The 23408-nt window shown below is 47.5% G+C and overlaps 1 protein-coding gene across 9 annotated transcripts; it reads left to right on the top strand.

Moving 5' to 3' along the window:
• Nucleotides 1–2045: 2045 nt before the first annotated feature.
• On the top strand, nt 2046–22673 carry Stx16 (syntaxin 16). Of its 9 annotated transcripts, none has more exons than XM_013024355.1 (9): nt 2046–2768; nt 10403–10414; nt 15672–15779; nt 16164–16304; nt 17159–17324; nt 17961–18052; nt 18498–18641; nt 19877–19957; nt 22303–22673. In XM_013024355.1, exons 1-9 carry the CDS (start codon nt 2688–2690, stop codon nt 22405–22407), a joined length of 930 nt encoding a protein of 309 aa, XP_012879809.1. In that variant the 5' UTR covers nt 2046–2687; the 3' UTR covers nt 22408–22673. The 9 variants fall into 9 exon arrangements, with proteins under 9 accessions (XP_012879809.1, XP_012879807.1, XP_012879804.1 ...); XM_013024353.1 differs by having other exon boundaries at nt 2046–2819; XM_013024350.1 differs by lacking the exon at nt 22303–22673 and adding an exon at nt 21686–22283.
• Nucleotides 22674–23408: the final 735 nt, after the last annotated feature.

Genomic DNA, 23408 nt, shown 5'->3' with positions numbered 1-23408 from the left:
TGGTCAGGGCATAAAGCTGTCTTCCTCCCTCAGTTCATACCATGTCACACTCCCAGTCTCTCGCCTGGACATGGTCAGGGCATAAAGCTGTCTTCTGATTGCTTGCTGTTCCCATGGCTTCTTCACCACCCATCTCCCTGCACGTGGGCTCTCACATGGCTTTAGGGTGGCTGTTTGGAGAGCAGGAGGAATTTTCTTCCATTATTTCTGTGGACAAACACTGTCCATTCCTTTCAAAGAAACGCAAGCTTGACTGATGTCCTATATGTACGGCAGAGCCTGTCCCCACAATAAACATTTAAGGCTAAACCAAGAAGAGTGACCACCAAGTGATGGGAATTACCGTTAAGCTCCCCGAATGGAGGGGATGAGTGAATACCACCTCTATACTATTTGTTCAGCACCTGATGGTTTACAAAGTGCTTTCACTGATCTGATTTGATCTTCACAAGAACCCCAGAGAGGGGGACAGGGCATGGATTGTGGGGATTATGAAAGCCGCACTTGTTGTTGTTCTTTAAAGGCTTAAGCGACACTGGAGAGAGGTCAGAGGGTTTGGGGACTGAACCTCAGGTCTCTCAATCATTCATGCAGGCACATATTTAAAAGGCATTTATCCGAGCCTGCGACAAGCCCGATGAGATGGCAGCGCAGAACAAAGATGACTAAAACGCCGTCCCTGCAGGAGGATCAGGTTCTAGCCAGATGTAAACAAGCCCCTACCTGGCAAGGGCGGGAGGGCTCCCGGGGCCCGTGCGGGCCGGGCCGGGGCCCGCGGCTCCACCGCGCCAGCCCGAGCCCAGCCCGGCTGTCATTCGCTAGCTCGGCTCCCCGGGGCGAGCGAGAGGAGGGGGCTCGGCCACGTGATCGGGGAGGGGGGGTCTGCCTCTGCCGGGGATCCCTCCCGGAGCTGCGGTGGCCGGCGGTCTCCGCGAGGCCTTGCCCTTATCCACACAAGCCAGGCGGGGGGGGGGGCGCCTTGGGGGGGGCATCGTCCCCACGCCCTTCGAGGGCGGTCCCGCGGCCGGCCTCCGCCGTGGTCCCCCGCGCTCGCGACGGCGCGGGCCTCGGCTCCCTCCCTCCCGCGCGTCGTGCGGTTTCCACGAACACGTTTCACACGCGTGTCCAGTTCCACCACGGACGCCAGCGCGAGGCTGCGGGGCTGGTGCCAGGCCCGGAGCCCGCACGTGTGCGCCAAGCCGGCCCCACGCAGACCCCGGGGCGGCGGGGGCCTCCCGCCTCTCCAATCACCCGCTCGACGGCGAACCCCGCCCGACGGTGCGGGCCGGGGCCCAGATCTTGGGGGCGCGGGCTTGGTCAGGAGACGCAGCTTTTTTAGGGGGTGGGATATGGGGGTGCCAAGTTCTCAGGGAACTTTGCTACTTGAGCCGCGCAGCCCTGCAGTGCCGAGGGCGCGGGCTGCGGCCCGGAGAGCGCGCTGCCCCCTCCCCGCCGTTGTTTCTCGGGTATATTTTTTTCAAATTCTGAAGAGAGAGAGGGAAAAAAAGCGCGCGGTGCCTGCAGTGGAGCGTGCGCGGCCTGCAGAGGCGCCCTCGCCGCCGCCGCCCGCGTCCCCGCCGCCGCCGCCGCCCCCGCCCGGCCCGGCCCGGCCCGGCCCGGCCTCGAGCCAGCTTCCCGCCCACCTGCCACCTGACGCGCGCCCGGGCCCCTGGCAGCGTGGGGGCCACGCGCGAGCCTCGAGGCTCGGATCGCTCGGCCTGCTTGGCCCAAAGCCTGAACTAACTCAGGGAAAAGGAAACGGGGCGCCCCGAGAACGCCCCGAGAGAGGGCGGGGCGCTCCCGCTCCGGGACAGGGGCCGGGGCCGGGGCAGGGAGCGCCCGCGCCCGGAACGTTGCACGCAAAGCCTAGGCGCGTCGCAGGGGGGCACCCGCGAGGGACGGACAGGAAGAGGGCCAGGGGGGAACGCCAGAACCCGGGACCTCAGCGCGGAAACGGCCCGGGGCTGGGCTGCCCTCAGATCCGGGGATGGAGGGAGCCGGAGCCGAGGAGTGAGGAGGCCGGCGGGCCTCGCCGACCCCCCCGGGAGGCGGCGGCCCGCCGCCAGTGGAGGACCAGGCCACTCAGGAAAGAAAGGGGTCAGGAGGTCGGGCCGAGCGTCCCAGGCTCAGCCCCTGCGCCAGGGAGCCGCAGGCGCCGGCCGGCCAGGGCCCGGCCTGGTGCTCTTGTCCGAAGCTCAACTGGAGTAGGGAAAGTGACCGCGAGCCAGCCACCAGGGCCCGGCCCACACGCCCACAGCCACGTTAGGGCTAGGGGCCAAGACCTTTAGGGGTCTCAGGGTTTAAGAAGGGCAGGGGGCTTCAGGCGCTCCCAGCTCCCGACCGGCGATTGGCGCCTTAAACGCTTGTAGATCCGAGGTTGGATTGGGGTGGGGTCTCTGGGACGGCGGATTGCCACGCCTGGATTGGGGGATTAAGCGCTTAGAGATCGAAATCAGGTCTTGGGTAGGGGGACTCAGACAATTGGAAAGCCTAGGTGGTTATTTGGGGAGGGGTCTTTGCGCTTTGGAGGAGCGCAAAGCTGCGCCTGTTGGGTTTTGAGGCCTGGGGCCTCGTCGAGAGAGGCATCTGTGAAAGGGGGAACCAGCTAGGCCAGACTAAGAAAGAAAGTGAATACAGCAGGAATCTAGGGGGGGGGACCCTAAGAGGGGGGTCACACAGGTTGAGACATGGCCACCAGGCGTTTAACCGACGCTTTCTTGTTGTTGCGGAATAATTCCATCCAAAACCGGCAGCTGTTAGCCGAGCAAGTGAGTAGTCACACCACCTCCAGCCCTCTGCATTCACGTAGCCTTGCCGCGGTGAGTCTCCTGACCCTCGTCGACACACGCACGGTGTGCACTGCGGCTCTGCCTGTCTGTCTGTCTGTCTGTCTCTCTGTTTGAAAAGAAAAGAAGAAAAAAGAAGATAAGAGTAATAAGACAAATAGAGAAGTGCGAGATCCCTTTTCTGGGGTCAAGGGGCAACCCATAAACCTGGTTGGGGAACACAGTTACCAATCCCCCCACAGCCCCACCCCTGCCTGGCCCTGTCTGCCCACTTCCGAGTGCCTCCTCCTCCTGGCGTCGTCACAGCCCGACGGCCTGCTTCACTTTACATATGTCTTAACACTAGGATTTGGAAGCACGGGGCCTTTCTAGAACCTTCTTTTTGTCTAGTTTTGTTTTAAGCTTCCCTCCCCTCCCCAGTAGTGGGCCTCACGTTGGTCCTGATGGCCAGGTGGCAGGATCTCAGACTCAAATCCTCCCAAGTGAACCACTCCCACCTCCAAAGAGGAAGGAGTTGTGTTTGTGTGTGTGTGTGTGTGTGTGTGTTTTCACACTCGTTTTCGTTTAATGACTTCAATCCTCTGTGTAGCCATGTTCCCCATGAATAATTGCTTCACTGGTTTTCTTTGGGGCTCAGTGTTTGTGACACTGGAAGGTGCTAGGCCCTTGTTTTTCATTTCCCAGACAGGAAATGAAGCTTTCCCTCCATTCGAACTTAAAAACCAAACCAAAAACAAAAAACCATGATGCGCATGTGAGAATTAAACCTCCAAAATAGCACATGGGTTTTTTGATTTTATTGACTAGAACCTTCACACTTATCCAAGCAGTAGAGCTATGGGCTTTTTGTTTGTTTTGTTGTTGTTTATTTTTTTTCTTTTTAAAAGCAAGGCCCCAGAAAGATTGCTGGGTTTGGCTTGGTTTTGGTGGGGGCAAACTTTTAGAGCCTCAGTTTACTATTCAGTGAGATGTGGGAGCCAATGTCATTAGCTCTGTAATGTCTTTAATTGAAAAGTGGAGTTAGAAAACTGGTAGTAGGGGGCTTCCTGCTGTGGACAGACTGGTTGTAAATGAAAGCTTTGGAGCTCCAGGGAATGGATGGCGACCCTAGGACCTGGTTCTTGGGGATTATGCCTGAGATGTACTGGTTTTGAAATCCCACAATGGTTTCATCTTTTAAGGACCATCATGGCCATTTGATTTTTTTCTTCTTTATCGTGTTTCTCGGTGCTAATGGAAAATCGTGCCATGTGTTGTGATCATAGTAGACATGCTCACCGATCGGTTTTTCCTTTTTTTAAGCCACTGTGGAAAATATCTTTGGCCATATTTCTTACAGAAAAGCAATTTAAAGCGGTGAGAGCAGTTTTAGGAATAAAAAGATGTAGTCTCTCCTGGAAGCAAAGAAACCGAGGATGAATGAAGTGTGTTGGGGTTTTTATTTGCATAAGAATTTGAAGAATTTTTACATTTATAAACAGAAAGAAGTATTAAATACAGAAACAAATGGAAAGGTGTCTGTTAACACGGAACCGGAACCGGGCAGATTCTAGCGCTAATTTTGAAAAGTGTGCCCTGAAATAAGCCAGGAAATAAGAGAGTAGAAACTGAGTGAATAAAATCCTCAGTGAATCTTTAGTTATGTTAAATAAGAACGAGTTGTTCCTTAAATGACTGGATTTTATGCTACCTTTGGGGGGAAAAAAACAGAACTAAAACCCGCGCCAATGCATCTGGGGGCTCAGTTTTAATTAACTGAAAAAGATACTGTTTGGTTTTAAATTTTTAATTGTGTAGGGCTCAGCACCCTCTGAACCTTTGGGTAACCTGAGGGGAAAATTATTTCAGACAGTTTTAAAACCTGGTGGAGACGGGAGGCTTTCAAAAGCACATCTTGAAACTGATTTTTAAGATGGTTTTGTAAAGCAGGCAATTTATACAAAAACATAAGGTATATGAGATGTGAGATAATTAAGTGGATCACTGTTGTTTACAAAGTAGATTTATAAATTTATGTATCACTGTAGTTTATAAAGTAGATGTATCAGGAAATGTACAGATCTATTTAGCTCATATATATTTAGCTAATTCACACAGATTCTTGAAAGTAGATTTCTAAATCTGACTAAAACACATATCTAAGATAGAACATTAAAAATATTTTTAAATGCCATACTGTTGAAAACATTACATGCTTATATTAGCCTATGCATTTGAAATCACTTTACTGAAAACAATCAGATCACTGAAAATCCTCGCAGTCAATTCAGACTGCCTAAAAAATAGATTGTACAGTCAAAATAACAAATAGATTCCTAGGTTAGAATTTAAAAATAAAACATTTGTGCATTGTAATTGTGAACATTAAAAAATACATTGTTTGCTATATATTTCTGAAGTGTTTAGTGGTGGAGGTTAATATCTTTGGTTTATTTAGAAGTGATCACAGAAACTATTTCTGTACACACAGAATCGAGGACGGCAAGATATTAACATGAGTGCATGGTTTTTTAACTCTTGGAATTAGCAAAGTACTGTAAATTTTTTTTTTGGAAAAGACATTTAACACATTAAAAGAAAACTATATTGAGTTAACATATAATGTTTCTTACTGCTTATTTAGCCCAGAAAATATTTTAAACCTTATTTCTGTCTTGTAAATTTTAAAGTCATGTAGCAAATCACAAGTATATGTCAGATTTTAATATGGACTAGCCATTAGGTGGTATTAGGCAGTTATTAAACTAATTATAATTAAATTTGGTAATTTTATTACAGATGTCTACTGAATTGTTCAGCGTGAAATGCCAAGACAGCTGTTTTGGGTCTTAATACTCCTTAAGAAAAGAGAAAGCAAATGAGACAAAATATAAATAATGTTAATTCTAGTTGGTAAATAGATCTGTACCATTTTACACATTTTTCTATTTTTGTTCATATGTGCAGGGACACTGTCATTTTATACATTTTTCTAGAGGTTTGAAAAATTATAAATAAAAACTTAAATACATTTGACATAGTAAAATAAGACAATTAAAAAGAGACAATTTATAAATATATATTTAAACTTGGGTATTTTGAAAAGAGGTGAACAGACCTAAGAATTTAACTTAAAATTAACAAAATTATTCCTAGGAATTTTAAGTTCCTCATTAGAAGAAAAACAATAGAAATTGATTTTAGTATATTTGTGATTTCATGCAAAATTAAAAATAAATACCTAAAATAGAAGATTTTTTTTAAATTGTAGCTTTGTATTTTCATATTTTATTTGAGGAGAAGCTGCAGAAATTGATTGTGAATTGCCGTGTCAGGGTGTATGGCTCATGCGTCTCAAGCAAAGCACACCTAAAGGTTTATCTTTTTTTTAAAAAAAAATTAAGGCTGTATTTTTTTTTAATACTACTTTGAAGAAAAACTAGATGTTCTTTGGTGGTAGGGTTATTGCAGGTACCCGCATGGATGGCAACAGATTGTGGCGGCACTAGTAAATCCACCCGGGAATTTTAAAACAGCAATTTAAGTATCTGCCGAGGCCAAAGAAACAAAGGAATAGACCTCAGCAGCCTGAGGGGACCTAAAGGTCATTTGACCCAGTGGCCCTGTTTGTGACAGCCCTTAGGTTTTCCTTGCTGGACACCGTGTAACCTGAGAGGAGGGATCCTGCAGTGGGCACTCCGTACCTTTTACTACCAAGTCTTTTTTGTGTGTTGATCCTAGTGGGGTCAATGTCTGCCCTCTGGGGACCTGGTCCCTGTTCTGTTCCTGAGGGTCCGTGCAGAGGAAGCCTCTTGCTGTGGCTTGATGACCCAGTTTTTTCTAGGCTCAGCAATCCCGGCTCGGACGCACAGTTAAGTTTCTTCTCTATGAATAATGTCTAATTTTTCTGAATCCTTTTTAAACCTCAACAGGCAGAAGTAAACAAAGCTCTACATATTTGTGATTTTTGTTATATTAATGCTAGCAAAATTAATTGTTAAAAACAGACTGAAGTTTGATTTTAGTCAAACTTGGAGCAGAAGGCACTGCTAATTCCATGGCACTGTTTTGCCCTTGGTTTTGGGAGCCACTACATTTATCCCTGAGGGCAGTGTGACTAAGGAAAGAACATCTGTCTGCTGGTGAGGGAATTTAGGATAAGTTCCACTCGGTGTAGGACTTAATCTTTTTAGACATCTTATGTCTTATTTGTAAATTGAGGATTTTGAGTTTGGTGATGTCTGATGTTTCTTCAAATTCTGTTTTTATATGCACTGACCGGAGTGCCCAGCCTCAGCTTTCATTTGAAAATAAGAAATCCAAGTCAACCACAGTACGGTGCCTGTCAGTCCGGCATTACTGGCAGGAATACTTACCAGTTGCCCCAGTACTGGGCAGAAGCAACTTTGCCATCTTCCCGGCCAGGTGCTGGCTTTGTGGCAGTACCCCATTCAAGCAGTTTGATTTCAGGAAGCTGAAGAGGATTTATAAAGTCAAATAATCTTTTTTTTTTTAATTTTTTAAGTGTGAAGTATTAATGAATGGCAAGCAGAAGTTGAGTTGCTGTTCTGATCCAGTATGGTACTGATAGATTTGTGTTTCTTTTGATTCTTGGAATGAATCTAATACAGGGGCTGGAGCACTTTGTTAGTGTTTACTGGCTAATCCATACTCTGCTTTCAAATAATGCATAATCTATATGTGGAAGCTAGAGGTAATTGGTCTTAGATTAGTTTGAAACTAGCACTTTTTTTTTAATAAAACCTGTGCTTTAGGGAAAAAAACAATTAAGGATTAACTGTGGTTCCAGGGTTCCTTGTTCAGTCTTGACCACAGTGTATTGAACTTACTCTGTGCCTGTCACCGGGCCGAACCCTTTCGTAGGTGTGCCGAATTAAATAAAATTAATTGTTCAAAACAGACTGAGATTTGATTTTAGTCTTTGAGCAAATAGGTGCTCAAAACAGATAAAGAAAGCAGGGAGTGGAAGAATTGGGATGGGCCCAGGGTCCCCACCTCATGAGTGAGAGGCTGCGGGGAGACCTGGCGTAGACTAGAACCCTTTGTCCACTCCTGGGCTACACTGTGCTGGCTGTTTTCTAGAACTTGGGCTGCAGATTCTGGAAAGTGGGAGAATTTACTGTTTAAATACTTTTTGGAGTGGGAAAGATCCTTTCTGAATCTTGCTTTACAACCTCCCCTAGTCAGTTTTAACATACATATCAAAGGTTCTCAGTTCTAGTCCAGGCTGAGTCTGTTGGAAAATCAGGTCTTTAGAATCCAAGTATGAAATCATTGTATGTTTCCCTTTAGATTTATTTGCTTTTCTACTTGTAAAGATTCCATCTGAGCAGGGAGGCTTGCTTGAGAATAAGGGTACTTTGTTGGATAAAAGTGAAGCAAACTTTTATTTTGGCAGTAATGGAAATGAGGTAAATATCACGATAGCACAGACCTGTATTTTCAACTCATTTTGCTCAACTTTTCCAGACTTCCTGAGTAAACACAGATGGGTTTCCACTCATTTTTCAGTTTTAATGTAGAAAGTTCTTTAGACTGCAAATTCCACATGCTGCTTGGAGTTAGCTTGGTTGGTTGTATGCCATTGGCAGGTCAAACCCTAGATTTAGACATTGTAAAGATTTAGAAGGTGGCGATGTGTAGCAACAGGTTTTAATGTTTGAGTTCAGGTCTTGACTAAATTTCCTGGTAATTTCGTGGCAGATGGAGTTTTGAAAGCTTTTCTTTTTTGGGGGGGGATAAGGGAGGGTGTTTTTGGAAAGATGGTCTTCTAAATTTAATTCCTGGTGCTGTGGTGTGGAGGCTGCCTATTACCAACTAATTCCCTGATTGTTAATGAAATTAGAGTGGCTAAGGGTAGGATGGAAGGAGGCCTGGTCACCGGGAGCTGTCCCCAGCCCAGCCTTCAGCACGCTCTGTAACTTCAGGCAATGCATCCACACATTTTGAATCTCAGTTTTCTTATTTGTAAGAAAAAAGTTTGCTCCTATTCCTGAATCTCATGATTGCAATTTTGCCTCTTATCATCTCATAATTGTAGAAATCAAAAGGTTGGGATGTGTGTGCCAGGCTAATAACCCAACAGCACAGGTTTTTTGCCTGTAGATTGTGATGACAGTACTCAGAGATGGTGTGCTAGGGAGCCGGTGGGGACGGAACAGGTTCCATGCCTCGCTTGGGGGTTTTGCCTTGCATCTGGCTTCATTGATCGGAGCATTTCTGGAAGTACCTGGCTTTTAAAAAATGCACACACTTTTCCTTTTTAAAGTAAAAAAGGAACTGAGATAGGAGCTCCATTGATACTGTCTTCTCTCCCACTATTTCTCAAAGCCCTGTCACAGCAGCAGTGTGTACAAGCTCATTTCTCCTTTGCGCTCTGGGCACATCGTAGGAGTGAAGAGGGTTTTCTGCTTTTTCTGTAATGCTACCCGAGAGAAGTTTTGCATGAAAAAGTGTTTGATTTCATTTATTGCTATCATTGTGTAATGATAATTTACTCTGATGGACCAGCTTCATTTGCACCATTAATTTTTAGATAAAGTTATGTTTTCTATTTTCTGAATTTACTGCTAGACATTAAAAAAATCAACACAGTTGATTATTGAAATTCACCACTAATTATTTCCATGATCAATACTGTGGGGGGAAAAAAGGCCTAGTTGTGTAGATTATCTGTCATTAGTAACTGTCTGATCGGAAGATAGAATTACAAGTTGATCTAAGAAAGAATCTTTAGTTTTAAATTGGAACTTACTCTGGTGCCTACCACTCCCTCGCCTTCCCCGCAAAGGTTTCTTTCCTCCCATTTTGTCTTGTCTGGCCTTGCTGGCCTGTTGAATAACACCTTGTAAACCATGCTTTCTAGATTAATAACAATACATGCCTGGTAAATGATAAGTTCTTCTCTTTTCCCACCTGTGTGTCTCTCAGCGAGATGGCTTTCTCAGCCCTCCATTACCACGGTTAAAGCTATGTCTGTGAGGTTTAATGTATATATGTTCACTCTAATATCTGAATGTAGCTCTAGACAATTTGGTGGTTGTTTCTTAATTTTGTGGTTTGCATAGGTGATTTATGTACTAAAATATGCATGGATTCTAAACATTGCATTTTCACTTTTTTCTTCCTAAGGAAATTTAGAATATGATATTTTAACTTTTATTCTAATTTTGTAAGGAAATTTATAATGTGATGTGTTATATTTGTGAAGCAGATTAGCGGTATATTTTAATGAGCCAAAGCAAGAATGTTTTGTTTCCATTTTTACAACTATTTATTGTTTCTAGCCTCACTCACAAGAATAATTTCAGTAAATGAAAATCAAAACATAAACTGATAGAGCTTTCTTTCTTCCTTCCTTCCTTCCTTCCTTCCTTCCTTCCTTCCTTCCTTCCTTCCTTTCTTTCTTTCTTTCTTTCTTTCTTTCTGAAAGGAAGCTCAGAGGGGATTTTGTAAATACCTTGGCTAGTGGATATTTACTTTTATAGTCAATTTGTTTTATAGTCAACTTGTTTAACATCTGTTTTCTTACCTGATGGTACCTTGTCTGTCTGCCCCATGCTTTTCTTCCTGCTCTCCCTACCTGGATGGGCCGGCTGGCAACAACGCGTCTGCAGGAGCTGGATGAGGTACAGTGTTTTGGATATCTTGGTATGTTAGGTAACGTTGGCTTATACAACACCTGTTTTTACTGACACCTTTGGTCATATGTAAAATGCTAATAGAGCTTATGCATATTTAGCATTTGTTTTGATTATGGTATAATGTGTTTACTGATTTAAAACTTTCACACCATTTGAGTTGATGATTTAGAAAGAGAATTAGAAGCATTATTTACTACTTCGGGGAGGGCCTCAACAAAGTGAGCCACTGCCTGTAGGGTCTGTCCACGGCACCTTAATGTCTTAGCAAGGAGTGGGGCTCAGGTGGAGTAGAGGAGACAGCTGACTGCTGGAAGCCCCGGTGGCACTGGATGCAGGGCTCCTCGGCTTCCCTAGGCCTCGTGCCTAGGGTGAAGCAGGCATGCTCTGGGTGCTTTTCTGGACATTGGGGCTTGTGTCAGCTCCCGCTAGTAGCATGCTCTTGGCCTTTTCCTTGCTTATTAGATCTGACCTGCGAGGTGGAATGCATATACTTCCTCGGTACTGTATTTCAGTAGCTCTACTAAATGAGTTGAGGGATAGTGAGATTAGACTGTTCTCCTGTTGGTCTCAATAAGGACACTTTTCTTGAGGGTTTACTTTTTAAAGGGAAGGAGTGGTGTGTGTTAATGTGCACCCTTGTATGGTGTGGTGGGATCAGGAGCACTGGTTTCCAGACCAGCCAGATCCTAACAAGTAGGTAAAGATTTAATTCTATAAATTGAACAAGCTTTGACTAGTTGATAATACCAACAGGGCCCACACAACTTAAATCTCCTCACTGCAGCCCAGTTAAATAAATAACGGAGCTCTTTAGCCTTCTGACAGTGAGTCCTATCTATAAGAGCTTCATAGAGTGGCCTCCCTGACACGTGAGGTTCATTATGGGAGCCTTTTTTTGTTGGGGGGAGGGATGGGGGGAGTGGTCAAGATTAAAAACAAAAAATCTCTAACATCTGTTCTTCTGTGTGCTTAGAAAAATTCTGATTAGACAGCAGCTTATAAGCCTGGACGCCCCCCTGGTATGGGCCTGGGAGAATGGGGTCTGAAGGACATTTTCCATTGCAAAACTTTTCTTAGGGTGAACATACACTTAACTGTGAGTCACTAGGAACAGTCTACAAACACATCTTTGGGCAAAAACTCATTGAGCAGGTGCCAGGGCCAGGTCTGGGTAGCAGTTTCCTGCCCCCATTGAGGAACCTCCCTGCCAGCACCCTGCCTGGGCACTGGGCCTGGATACTGGGAGAGCTCTGGCTGACACACAGTGCAGCAAAGGGTCCCTGGAGTGTGGTGGACGGGGACTGATTTGCTGGCGGAACTTTGGCAGCATTTAGGCTCGGAAAGAGCAGGGACTTTTAAAGCCAGCGGAGATATAGACTCAATGGCATTCCATATGGAGCGGTTTGCAAGTCTGAATCTGTGACCCCAAAAGGTAGTGGTTGTGGGGGGAAGGAGGGATCACCCCACCGCTTCAAAGGAAATAGACCACCACATGGTAGTCAGGGGCTGGCAGGTGGTTCAGATTGCTTTTAGCTAGCCGATCCTACCCATGACCCCCCCCAATGGGGAGCCGCATGGGCAGCTGCTGTGACCTCTCCAGACTTGTAGTTGTCCGTGGCGACGATGGTCCAGACCTGTCCCTGCTGTTCTCATTCTCACGCAGCGTGGTTGAACTTGGCTTAGTTTTTCAGCTGGGGACAAGTGTGTCTACCAAGGCGCTGCTGCTCCTTCATCCCAAAGCACACTAAATCAGCCTGCATGTGAAGGCAGGGTTTTCTAAGAGTAGGAAGACTGTACGTTGGGAACAGCAAGATTTATATGAGAGTCAGAGAAAGAGTGTTTGTGTACATGTTCCATAGATCAAGAATTTGCCCATACTGTCTGGCACTCTTTAAGAGGACAAATATCCTCATCAAACATGGATTAAGGGCAAAAGATAACCAGCATGAAAGCCTGTCAGAGGGCTGCCCTGAGCATTGCCAGAAGTTCCTATGTTCCCATGGGAACATGACTGTGGGTGAGGGCGTTACACCCAGAGTTCCTGGAAGACAACCACAAATCAAGGAGATAAGAATTCTTAAATCCTCTATTTTCAAAAGTTTAGCTTTTCTGACATTTTCTTCTTTTAAAAATGTGGATAGACTTTTTATTTCAGAAGTACAGGCTTACTCAGAAGAGCTTTAACAACTTCTGCCATATTTTTGGAAGAGGGTAACCTAAAGTTAAGGTAGAAGAAAGGAAGAAAAGAAATGTGGCAGGCGTGGTCTGTGGAGTAGAAGGCATGTTTAAAGTACATGCGGCTGGATGGTCAGCAAGCAGGGATACTCGGCTTACGTGGGCAATGCTGTTTGGAGAGTGAAAAGAGGTTATTTTGCGTACACGGTATTTTCATGTCCATATTTGTTCGCATTTCACCTGGGTGACATTTGCCTCTAGTTGTTTCCTCTCCTTCCCTGCCTTCGTCCCTCCCTCCACAATACACTTTTCCTTTTGGAGGAGTACCCTGTGTGCACCCTCTTCATGCAGCCACATTTTGTCATGATGCACTACTGACCTATTGTTTTAGACCATATTTTACAGGGACAAGTGACTAGTCCCAAAGCATCGGCTGGTCTTTCTCTGTCACCAGCTGATGCTGGGCGTGGGAAAGCCAGTGGCCGGCTGATGAGTGGCACAGGCCCTTCTGGAGAGAGGTCTCCTTTTCAGGCTGCCTTAGGACCCTGAAGAGCATATATTCTCTGATTTTGGTTTACATCTGAGTTTTAGGGAACATATGTATAAAATAAAGAATAAAATTGAAGAACTGAGCCCATTTCAGCTAGCTCTTGTCTTGCTTCAGACGAGGTGGGCTAGGGATGGCACAGGTAAACTTAGCTCATCCTTCTGTGTCTTTTTAAGTGTGTTTGTCAGGAGAACAGTACAGTTCTGTCATGAGTTGGGAAACTAAGTGCAGTGATGGCTGTTGAAGTCGAGCGGCATGGTGGGAGGTGGCAGCTGAGGTGCTACAGCTGGTGCCGTGGAATTGAGGCCCTTCGCTGATCTTAGGCTTGGCTTTGCACGAAGGGCTGGAGCTGTAAGGTCCAGTTGTCTAGTCAGCGGTGACTGTCTGGGACCTGCCGAATTGTTGACAAGGGCTGAGTGGCAGGTGGTTTGTTCCAGCCTTCATCAGTATGCAATGCAGAGTTGTGTGCTCCTTGGAGGCCCTGCCCCTGGGCTCCTTCTCACCATCGCAGGTCAGCCAGAGTGGCTGAGGTTCCAGGCGCCTGTGGCTCACGCCTGTCATCCTAGGTACTCAGGAGGCTGAGATCTGAGGATCATGGTTCAAAGCCAGCCTGGGCAGGAAAGGCTGTGAGACTCTTATCTCCAATGAACCACCAGAAAACCAGAAGTGGTGCTGTGGCTCAAGTGATAGAGCGCTCGCCTTGAGCTGAAGAGCTGAGGGACAGCGTCCAGGCCCAGAGTTCAAGCCCCACAACTGACCCCCCCCCCCAAAAAGTGTCTGAGGTGTACTGATGGAGGGTACTGGTGATGTGTATTGGTGGCGTGTACTGGTAGTGTGTACTGATGGCATATACTGGTGGCGTGTACTGGTGGCATTGTACTGGTGGTATATACTGATGGTGTGTACTGGTGGTCTCCTACAGTTCCTGTGCAGTTGATGGGCGATAAACCAAAGGTCTGATTTCCTTCTGTTTCAATCTGTTATGTTGTCGTAATTCATTTTCTTAACAAATTGCAGTTATGTTTATGTGTCTGTGAGGGGCAACTTTAGGGCGGAAAGGGCTCCTGGAGTCAGCTGGCTCAGGCTTTATTTTGTCACATAGTAGCTCGATGGCCTTAACATTTCTGTCTCAATTTCCAAGTTTATAGTGTGAGTAATAATTCTTAGCTTGCCTGATTTTTGTAAGGATTGAAATAATGAAATGAATGTACCATTTCTCTTAGTGAATGCTTGAAAACAAATAGCAGTATGATAGAGAGGTTCCACTTCTAGAGCTCTTCGCGTCAGGGAGACAGACCGCTAGGTGAAGGGTGGGAATGGCGCCACTTGCAGTGGCAGCGCATGAGCAGGTGGCGTGGAGCACAGTCTACCCGCACACTCACGCCATGCCAGAGACTAGTCCTCGTCCCTTCTGTGATTGTGCAAGGCTTTTGAGAGGATGAGGACTCTGTGCAGCTGGCCACAGAACCAGTGGGGAAGGGAAGCAAGCAGTTGGCCCTGAGGAATTGAGTATGAGCCCTGGGTCCAAGATGATAGGGTCTGTCCCTTGAAGAGCTCTCCTCATCTGTGTTGCTTCTTGTGCGCTGCTTCCCTGCTTCAGTTACACACTTGAAAATTTTGTCTTGTTCTTTATCATTTGGTAAGCAAATATCAAGAGCACAGAAAAACAAATTTAAATTTCAAACAAGAGGAAAGAAAAGGAATACAAATTCCTCATCCAGTTCTACAGTGTTTAGACAATTTACAGAGTATTATCTATAAAGGTGTTTTATAGACTATTTCCCATTATGTTCTGGTTATCATTTGGATCTTTTGAAGCTGTCACGTAGAAATTCTGAGATCTTGAGGGCACCTCAAGATCCTTTCACATCTGTTTATTGCCTTCAGGGGAACAAAAAGCCAAACCCGAAATTTCCCTTCCAGTCTTAAAGACTTACTAAGGCACCATATTATAGGTTTAAAAAGCAAGACTATGAACACCATTTCAAAACGAGGAGAACTGTTGTCTGTGTGTATTGAACAGCAGAGAGAAGCCGGTGTGATGGGGATTGCCGCGTCCTGTCAGGACACTAATGCTCACCTCTAGACCATTCTTCCACACACTTGAGCAGTGTTTATGATCCTGTATGAAGATAACTGCATCGCAACGATTCCCAAAATAAGCTTAGGAGATGGGAATTCACTGATAGAGCTTTGTGTTGGCTCTACTCACAGCCTAATCATTTGTAGTATCTGACCACATTAATGACCGAGGTCCCTTCTGTGTTCTATCATAGTCTAGTACCGAGAGTTTTTCTTTTGAGGATCTCTCATTGATTTTTCTCATTGTATTTCTGTAGCCAGATTAAGTCAAATTCATGTTCACAAGAATAGCCAAAGAAATTAAGAACTGGTGACTGAAAAGCTAAGAAAACAATTTCAAATCAAACAATACAGGCTAGTGCCTTTACTCCTACATTTCTTTGTTTTTAGGAAGGAAGAGTACCCGTATCTAAACTGTGTCCATGTCTTTCCCCACAGCTTGCTGATGACCGAATGGCCCTGGTATCAGGCCTCAGCTTAGACCCAGAAGCAGCAATCGGTGTGACAAAACGCTCCCCACCCAAGTGGGTGGATGGAGTGGATGAGGTGGGTCAAGGGCTAAAGTTACTAAGCTGGAATAACAGTGTATTTTAAGATGTCTTCCATTGAAACTAACTTGGCTGTGCTTGTCCCAAGCTATATGGGAGCTTTGGTCCATCCATTTTATATCAAACAGGGAAAGCTTTTGTGCGTGTGTGACAGGGTGCTGAATGACTGGGTTGAGTTTTATCCTTGGTAGCCACTACCTGAGTCATAGAAATGTAAACCTTGTACAACCTCGAAGAGTTTGTCCTGGTAATTGGAATTACAGTTGTTCATCTGGGTGAGCCGGCAGGTTACCTGTGTATTCTGAGTGTAGCTAATTGTCTCTTGGAGGCCGACTGAAACATGCCAGGCGTGAGTGGAGTTGTGGTGACTTCATTTGTCTAGATACAATATGATGTCGGGCGAATTAAGCAGAAGATGAAGGAGCTAGCCAGTCTGCACGACAAGCATTTGAACAGACCCACCCTGGATGACAGCAGCGCCGAGGAGCGCGCCATCGAGATAGCCACGCAGGAGATCACGCAGGTGAGGGTGCGGGCGGAGCCCCCGGCGCGGCAGCTCGGCCCGGCCCGCAGCTCGCCCGCAGCTCGGGCGCGCGCCTGACGCCTTTCTCAGCGGGGCGGGGAATCGCTCGTCCAGTTATTGACGGATGCTACTAACCGATTAGTTAAATGAGAATGAAGTTCAGAATAGGGATGCATTTATTCAGCCGGTTTTAACCGTAGCTTCCATCATACGTAGTGCCGACAGTTACAGTGCTCATGACTGAAAAGCAGCCTAGTGTCGTGGGAGGTTTTCTTGCTCATAACCCCGCGGTTAGCAGTTCGGCTGCGTGCGTCTCCTGGGTTCTCATAACCAGGCCCAAGCCGGGTGTCCCATCGGAGCAGTGGGGACGGCAGCGGGGAGGAGGGACCCCTGGGGAGGAGAGCTGGGGGGGCGCCGGGGTCTGCCCTGCCCCGCCCCGCCCTCCTCAGCTTTTCCACAGGTGCCAGTGCACTGTGTGGGCCCCGCCCCAGCCCCGCCCCCTCAGCTCTTCCATAGGTGCCAGTGCATGTGTGAGCCACGCCCCTGCCCCGCCCCCTCAGCTCTTCCATAGGTGCCAGTGCATGTGTGGGCCCCGCCCCTGCCCGCCCCCTCAGCTCTTCCACAGGTGCCAGTGCACTGTGGGCCACGCCCCTGCCCCGCCCCCTCAGCTCTTCCACAGGTGCCAGTGCATGTGTGGGCCCCGCCCCTGCCCCGCCCCCTCAGCTCTTCCATAGGTGCCAGTGCACTGTGTGGGCCCCGCCCCTGCCCCGCCCCCTCAGCTCTTCCATAGGTGCCAGTGCATGTATGGGCCACGCCCCTGCCACGCCCCCGCCCTGAGCCTGCCCTTCTCTCAGCTCTTCCACAGGTGCCAGCGCGCGGTGCGGGCACTGCCCAGCCGGGCCCGCCGGGCGCGCACGGAGCAGGAGGAGCGGCTGCTGCGCAACGTGGTGGCCTCACTGGCGCAGGCGCTGCAGGAGCTCTCCACCGGCTTCCGGCACGCGCAGTCGGGCTACCTGAAACGTGAGTGGAGACCCCACCTCGCCCGGGAGGCCGGGCCCCATTCCGAGTAGCCCTCCGCGGGGCACCCAGCCGGGCCCAGCCCGTGGAAGCCCCCAGCGCGTTTAGCACACGCAGTGGCTTCCAAACGTCACCAGCCAGGTATGGGCGCCGGGGCGCCGTGGCCGTCCAGGGCAGAACCTCCCCTCTGACTGGGGTCGCCTGTGGTCGCGTAGCCGATGCTCCCCAACCCCAGGCTCCCCTGACGACTGCTGCGTTCGCGTTTTAATTTGATTTAAACTTCGATTGGGGCCCTGTGGAGTTTTGCCAGAGATGCTCCTAGAGAGAAACACAGGTTTTTTCCTCTTTTTGGACATGTTTTGTAACTGTCGCAGAGATTCGGGTGGTTGTGTCATTTTGTCTCGGCATCAAGTGAATTGTACAGTTAGTGTGACTTGGTCTTGAGTAACTCGCAGGCTCGCATAGTGCTGCATGTCTAGCCGCATTCCTCTCTCCTTCCCCGGAGATGAGGTCTCTAAACTGCTCGGGAGACCTCCACTTTGACTGTTGAGTTTTACTCTAGATCTTCCCTTTTTAATGGTGGAACAGTAACCAGGATGGTCTCCATACTGGAGTAAAGTGGATTCCTATCTATGATAGGCATGAAGAACCGGGAGGAAAGAGCGCAGCATTTTTTTGATACATCAGTACCACTAATGGATGATGGAGGCGATAATACTCTGTACGACCGGGTATGTGAAGGGCTGCGAACGCGGCTGCTGTCGGTGTATTCGCACTCCGTTCTGCTTCCCTCTCCCCAGACCTCCAATCCTGCGGAGCACACTGCTGCCTGTCTAGCCAGTAGTCTTTGCGACAGGCAGAGGGCAGCCATACTGTTTCTTCTTTTCCAAAGCCACAGAGAGGCCTTGGGGAAGCAGGGCCTGTCCCACTTTGGTGGGAAGAACCCTGAGGAGCACAGGGCCATCCCTGAACCCTTGCATGGCTTCAGACAAGGGCTAAGCTCAGCACCCTTGCTTGGGCTGCGGTGCTGCACATGCCGCTGCTTTGGGAAATTGGGGCCTTTCCTGTCAGGAAAAATACATGCTTATTACCATCCGCGTTTCAGAAGCCCCATTCTCCAAATGGCCTCCAGTGGCCTGAGCGTCCTGACAGCACTCTGCACTGTTGTCTTGCCAGGGCTTCACAGAGGACCAGCTGGTACTGGTGGAACAGAACACTCTGATGGTGGAAGAGCGGGAGCGGGAGATCCGCCAGATCGTGCAGTCCATTTCTGACCTGAATGAGATCTTTAGGGACTTAGGAGCCATGATTGTAGAGCAGGTACGCAGGGGGTCCTCCGGGTCCAAGGTTCTTTGATCTTGTAGGCCTCATGAGTGTATGTTTGTGTGTGTGTGTGTGTGTGTTCAGATCATCTACTTAGGTTATTAACATTTCCCATAAAATATGAATAAGCCTTTTCTCAAGATTAAAAAAAGAGAAGAGGGTCTGAGCATCTCTGTCCTGCCTCGAAGAGCTGTGTGAGCACTCTGGAGGCCTGGCTGATTTTCACCAACCCCAGCACTGAGTCTGGCCATACTGAAGATCTCCTTTCTCATTTTGGCAGCTTATTGTGTAATGGCAATTGAAACTACTAGCTTTCTAGTAGAATTAAATTGTTATCCACTGTTAGAATCTGATTAGAGCATGTTATTTTCTTGCCTGAGGGGCTTGGGACCTGGTCTCCTTGAAACCAGCTGCAGGATGGAGTGTTGGTTGTGAGCTCCAATGAACTCTGCCTCTCCTAGGCTGCCATGTTTCACTGAGAACCTGTCCTCCCTGCAGCCCAGTGCTTCCATCTTCCCACTGGAACTAGGAGATTAAACAATTGGACATTTCTTCACAAGACCCCAGCCTTTTCATTTTAGATGGATTGGACGTCCCCGGGCTCTCTCCCTACCCATGGAGCACCTTGCTTCCATTGGTAGCCTTAATAGTTTGCGGACCTGATCATCGCTTTCCTCTTCCAAGTATTTAAGCAGGGAGTGGGCACTGACGCTGGCCCTTTGCTGCACACAACCTGTTTCCACTGAACCATGTATTTTTTTTCTTTTTTTTTTTTTTTTGTTGGTCATGGGGCTTGAACTCTGGGCCTGGGCGCTGTCCCTCGGCTCTTAAGCTCAAGGTTAGATAGTTCTCTCTATCCCTTGAGCCACAGTGCCACTTCCAGTTTTCTGAGTGTATTATTGGAGATAAAAGTCTCACAGACTTTCCTGCCCGGGCTGGCTTTGAGCCAAGCAATCCTCAGATCTCAGCCTCCTGAAGAGCTAGGATTACAGGTGTGAGCCACCGGCGCCCGGCTGAACCACGTATTTTTTTTAAGCCCCAGTAGGTTTGAATAGAGCAGATCCCATAGAGGGTAAGTCCAAAAATGAAAGCTCAGTTTGCCAGTGTTGGCCTCTCCCGGGCTCTGCATCACTGCAGGGCACAGTGTTCGGGTCAGCCGGAGGAGGGTGAGGCTGGCACCCATGCTCCCCAGCACAGGTGTTGATCATCTGTAACTCTTGTTTGTCACTCAGGGTACAGTCCTTGATAGAATCGACTATAACGTTGAACAGTCCTGTGTTAAAACTGAAGATGGCTTGAAACAGCTTCACAAGGTAACGACGTCTGTCCGCGGTTGAGAATGTTAGAAACAGGAATCAAATCACAAGAATTCCGAGGGTTCTCTTCATACTTGTCTTAGCACTGGAGCCGACTCAGCTCTCTACGCAGCAGTGTAACGATGTCCACCATTCTTTGCAGTCAGGGTATAGCCAGTGAGGTGTAGCTCACTGTGCTGTGGGTCACCCTCTATGCCTTCTTCATTCTTTTTTTCTCTTCTTATTGGGGGTCAATTGGAGTTTAGAAGAAACATGAATTGCTGACTCGGTCCTCCCTGAGGAGGAGCCTTCTAGATTTCTCTCTAACTGCAGATCTGCCTCACCTCCAGAGCAAAGGTCTGCAGGTGCTCTCTTGTGTGAATGAAGTGAGTGATGTGGCTCCTGTTCTCTCCTGAGCAGCATTCTCTCTCTCTCTCTCTCTGGCTTTTGAAGTCAGTGGTTGTGTTCTTTCTCATGTTAATCAACTGAGTAGTGTTCTCTTGTTAATGAAGTTAGTAGTAGTCGGGACACTGTGTGTTAATGGTGTGAGTAGTTTAGTGCTCTCTCATTAATGAAGTGAGTGGTAGTGTTACAGAAGAGATCATAAGTGTTCTCTCTAGGGTTAATGAAGTTAGTGGTAGTTCCTGCTTTCTCGTATGTTAATTAGTGAGTGGTAGTGTTGCCTTGTTAATAGAGATTCCTGGTCAGTGTTTTCACTTCTATTGGTGAATTGAGTGGTAGTTAGCCATCTCTAGTGTTAATGAGGTAAGTAGTGGTTAGTGCATTTCTTGTTGTAATGGGGTTCCCATTTCAGGGTGCTTTCTATTTCTGATTTTTTTTTTAAAATCATCTTTGAAACGTTGTAATTGGGAGAAACATTTATAAACTTACAAGTTTATTGTATTGGGTACAATATTGGGTACATATTTCCTTCAAGACAATGTAATAATTCTTCAGGATAAACTGACTACTTCCCTGTGTGGTTGATTCCCATTGTATTTCTAGGGTTCTAATGAGCATTTTCCCAGTTCACTAAGGTGTCTGAAACTAGCTGTGTTCTTAGCAGAGATTATGCTGGGTAATAGTGTCAGGGTTAGTGTCCAGCCTGGCAGGAGATTGTGCCAGGTAATAGTGTCAGGGTTAGTGTCCAGCCTGGCAGGAGATTGTGCCAGGTAGTAGTGTCAGGGTTAGTGTCCAGCCTGGCAGGAGATTGTGCCAGGTAGTAGTGTCAGTGTTAGTGTCCAGCCTGGCAGGAGATTGTGCCGGGTAATAGTGTCAGGGTTAGTGTCCAGCCTGGCAGGAGATTGTGCCGGGTAATAGTGTCAGGGTTAGTGTCCAGCCTGGCAGGAGATTGTGCCGGGTAATAGTGTCAGGGTTAGTGTCCAGCCTGGCAGGGCTGAGCAGAAATCCTTGGTTGTCTTCCCTGTGCGGTCCTGCAGTGGGAACGAGCCCGGCTCTTATGGGGAAGTCTTGCTTGATGTGCAGAGACAGCTTGAGTACTTAGATTAACTTGATTGCCAAGCCCTGGGCACCAACAGTGTTAACTAACTTGCATGTCTCTCTTTGCAATAACCAGATTTGATATATAGCTGAGTTATGCATTGGTTTGTAGGTTCTTAAATAAAACCTAGTGAAATATGTTTTGCATGAAACAGACAAATGAGAAGGCGTCTGCAGAAGTGAACAAATGTAGTGGGAACTAGAAGTTCTGCTTTAGTTTTTACACCGTGAATCATTTTGAGCCAGTTTCAGGGTGCTGCTTGCTGTTGGTCTGTGGTGCCCAGGGCTTCTCCTGCAGAAGGGAACTGCACCCTGGGGCAGACCACTCCTCTGAGGGGGGCTGAGAGGTGCTCCCTGATTGTTCCTCATTGTGGTGCTCCCGCTGCTGCCTACTCCCCTGTAAAGCGGGGCCTCCCGCTCTGGGCTGGTGGGCATAGAGATGAAGCTGAGTCACCAGTCAGAAGGCTGGTGGGTCACAAAAGAGGACAGACGAGGCTGATGTTCCCGGCAGGCATCCTCCTCCGGAACCCCCCAGAAGCTCTGCTGTCGTTCAAGGGTCTGTGTCTATCTGGTGAACACTTGTTCCCAGGCACAGGGCTCTTCCTGAGAAGCCTGGGTGGGGAGAGCAGATGCCCCTGGGTCTTTGGCATCTCTTTGCTTTGTCCCAGCAGTGAGGCCAGCATGTCGCTGGTGGAGCCCTGCGCGGTGCCAATGGTTCACTCTGAGGGAGGCTTGGTGTTTTGGTAGTGTGGCCTGGCCCCAGCAGAGACGCCAGTCCCTGCAGAAGGCCAGTGCCTCGTGCTAGACACCGGAGGTGGCTTGGGGTTCTCGGAAAGTGACTGCGTTTTCTCCTCTTTCTGTAGGCAGAGCAGTACCAAAAGAAGAACCGGAAGATGCTTGTGATTTTAATATTGTTTGTCATCATCATTGTCCTCATTGTTGTCCTGGTCGGCGTGAAGTCTCGCTAGTGGCGCTGGGCTATTGTGCAGGCGGCGTGGACTCCCCGGGTGTGGGGGCTTGGCGGTCTCACCCTCAGCGCTGCTGGCAGGGTGCACCCAGCCAGGGCCGGGCCGGGCCGGGCCAAGGCGGGTCCCACCTTCCTAAAGATGCCTCCTGACGCGCAGGCGCGGGCCTATGTTTCCATCAGTGTTGAGGTTAAGGATGGTGATACTGCTGCAGAAGAGATATTGATCGGTTCTGTGATCACTTATATATATATATATATATTTTTTTTTTCTTTAGAAAGTGAAATGAGTTTAAAGTTTACAGGCGCTGCTGCTGAGGCTGCTTGGGGTTATTTGTGTATATGCTATTTTTTTTTTAAGCAGTCTTGTCTGAGCAGCATGTCAAAACAATTTTGGGGGAAAATTTTTTTAAGCCATTTGGTTTTTAAGAAGTTTGGTACCAAAAATGTTTGCGTAGAGGCAAAAATGCCTCTTCAAATCTTCCTCTTCTATTTTTTTTGTTGTTGAAAACAAACCTAGAAGTCCTTTAAGAAACATACAATTCATTAACTTAATTTAGCTTTTCCATTGCTGTTAATGATCAGAGTAACAAAGTGTGAGAAATAAGAAACCATCATTGATGTTAATTAACACATTTAGATAGTCCAGTTAAAACAGCTTCATAAGTTTAAATTAATTGTAAATAGAGTGTTCCTCATTTAAAATTTTTGCACTGCATTTTCTACTGTAAACCAAAAGGAGTTGTTACTAAGCAAAACCACCTAAATTTACAAGTTGGTGATTTGAGCCAGACTCACACTGAAAGGAGGCCTGCTGATGTCCTGGCCCGCCTGTGTCCCGGCACTGCCAGACCCAGGCGGGTGCTCTGCCCTACCCACAGCCTCCATCCTTACCGTGTGCTAGCTACATAAGTCTCCATTTAATGAACTGTGAATTCACACCGAGGCCACTTTGAGGGGGTCATCCATTTAAAATCTCAGATTATTAACCAAACAGCACTCCAT

This window comes from Dipodomys ordii, unplaced genomic scaffold, assembly GCF_000151885.1.
Source record: "Dipodomys ordii isolate 6190 unplaced genomic scaffold, Dord_2.0 Scaffold75, whole genome shotgun sequence".
In the NCBI taxonomy this organism is placed as follows: domain Eukaryota; kingdom Metazoa; phylum Chordata; class Mammalia; order Rodentia; family Heteromyidae; genus Dipodomys; species Dipodomys ordii.
The sequence above is the reverse complement of the archived record's forward strand: the minus strand, read 5'-3'. Positions and strand labels throughout refer to the sequence as shown.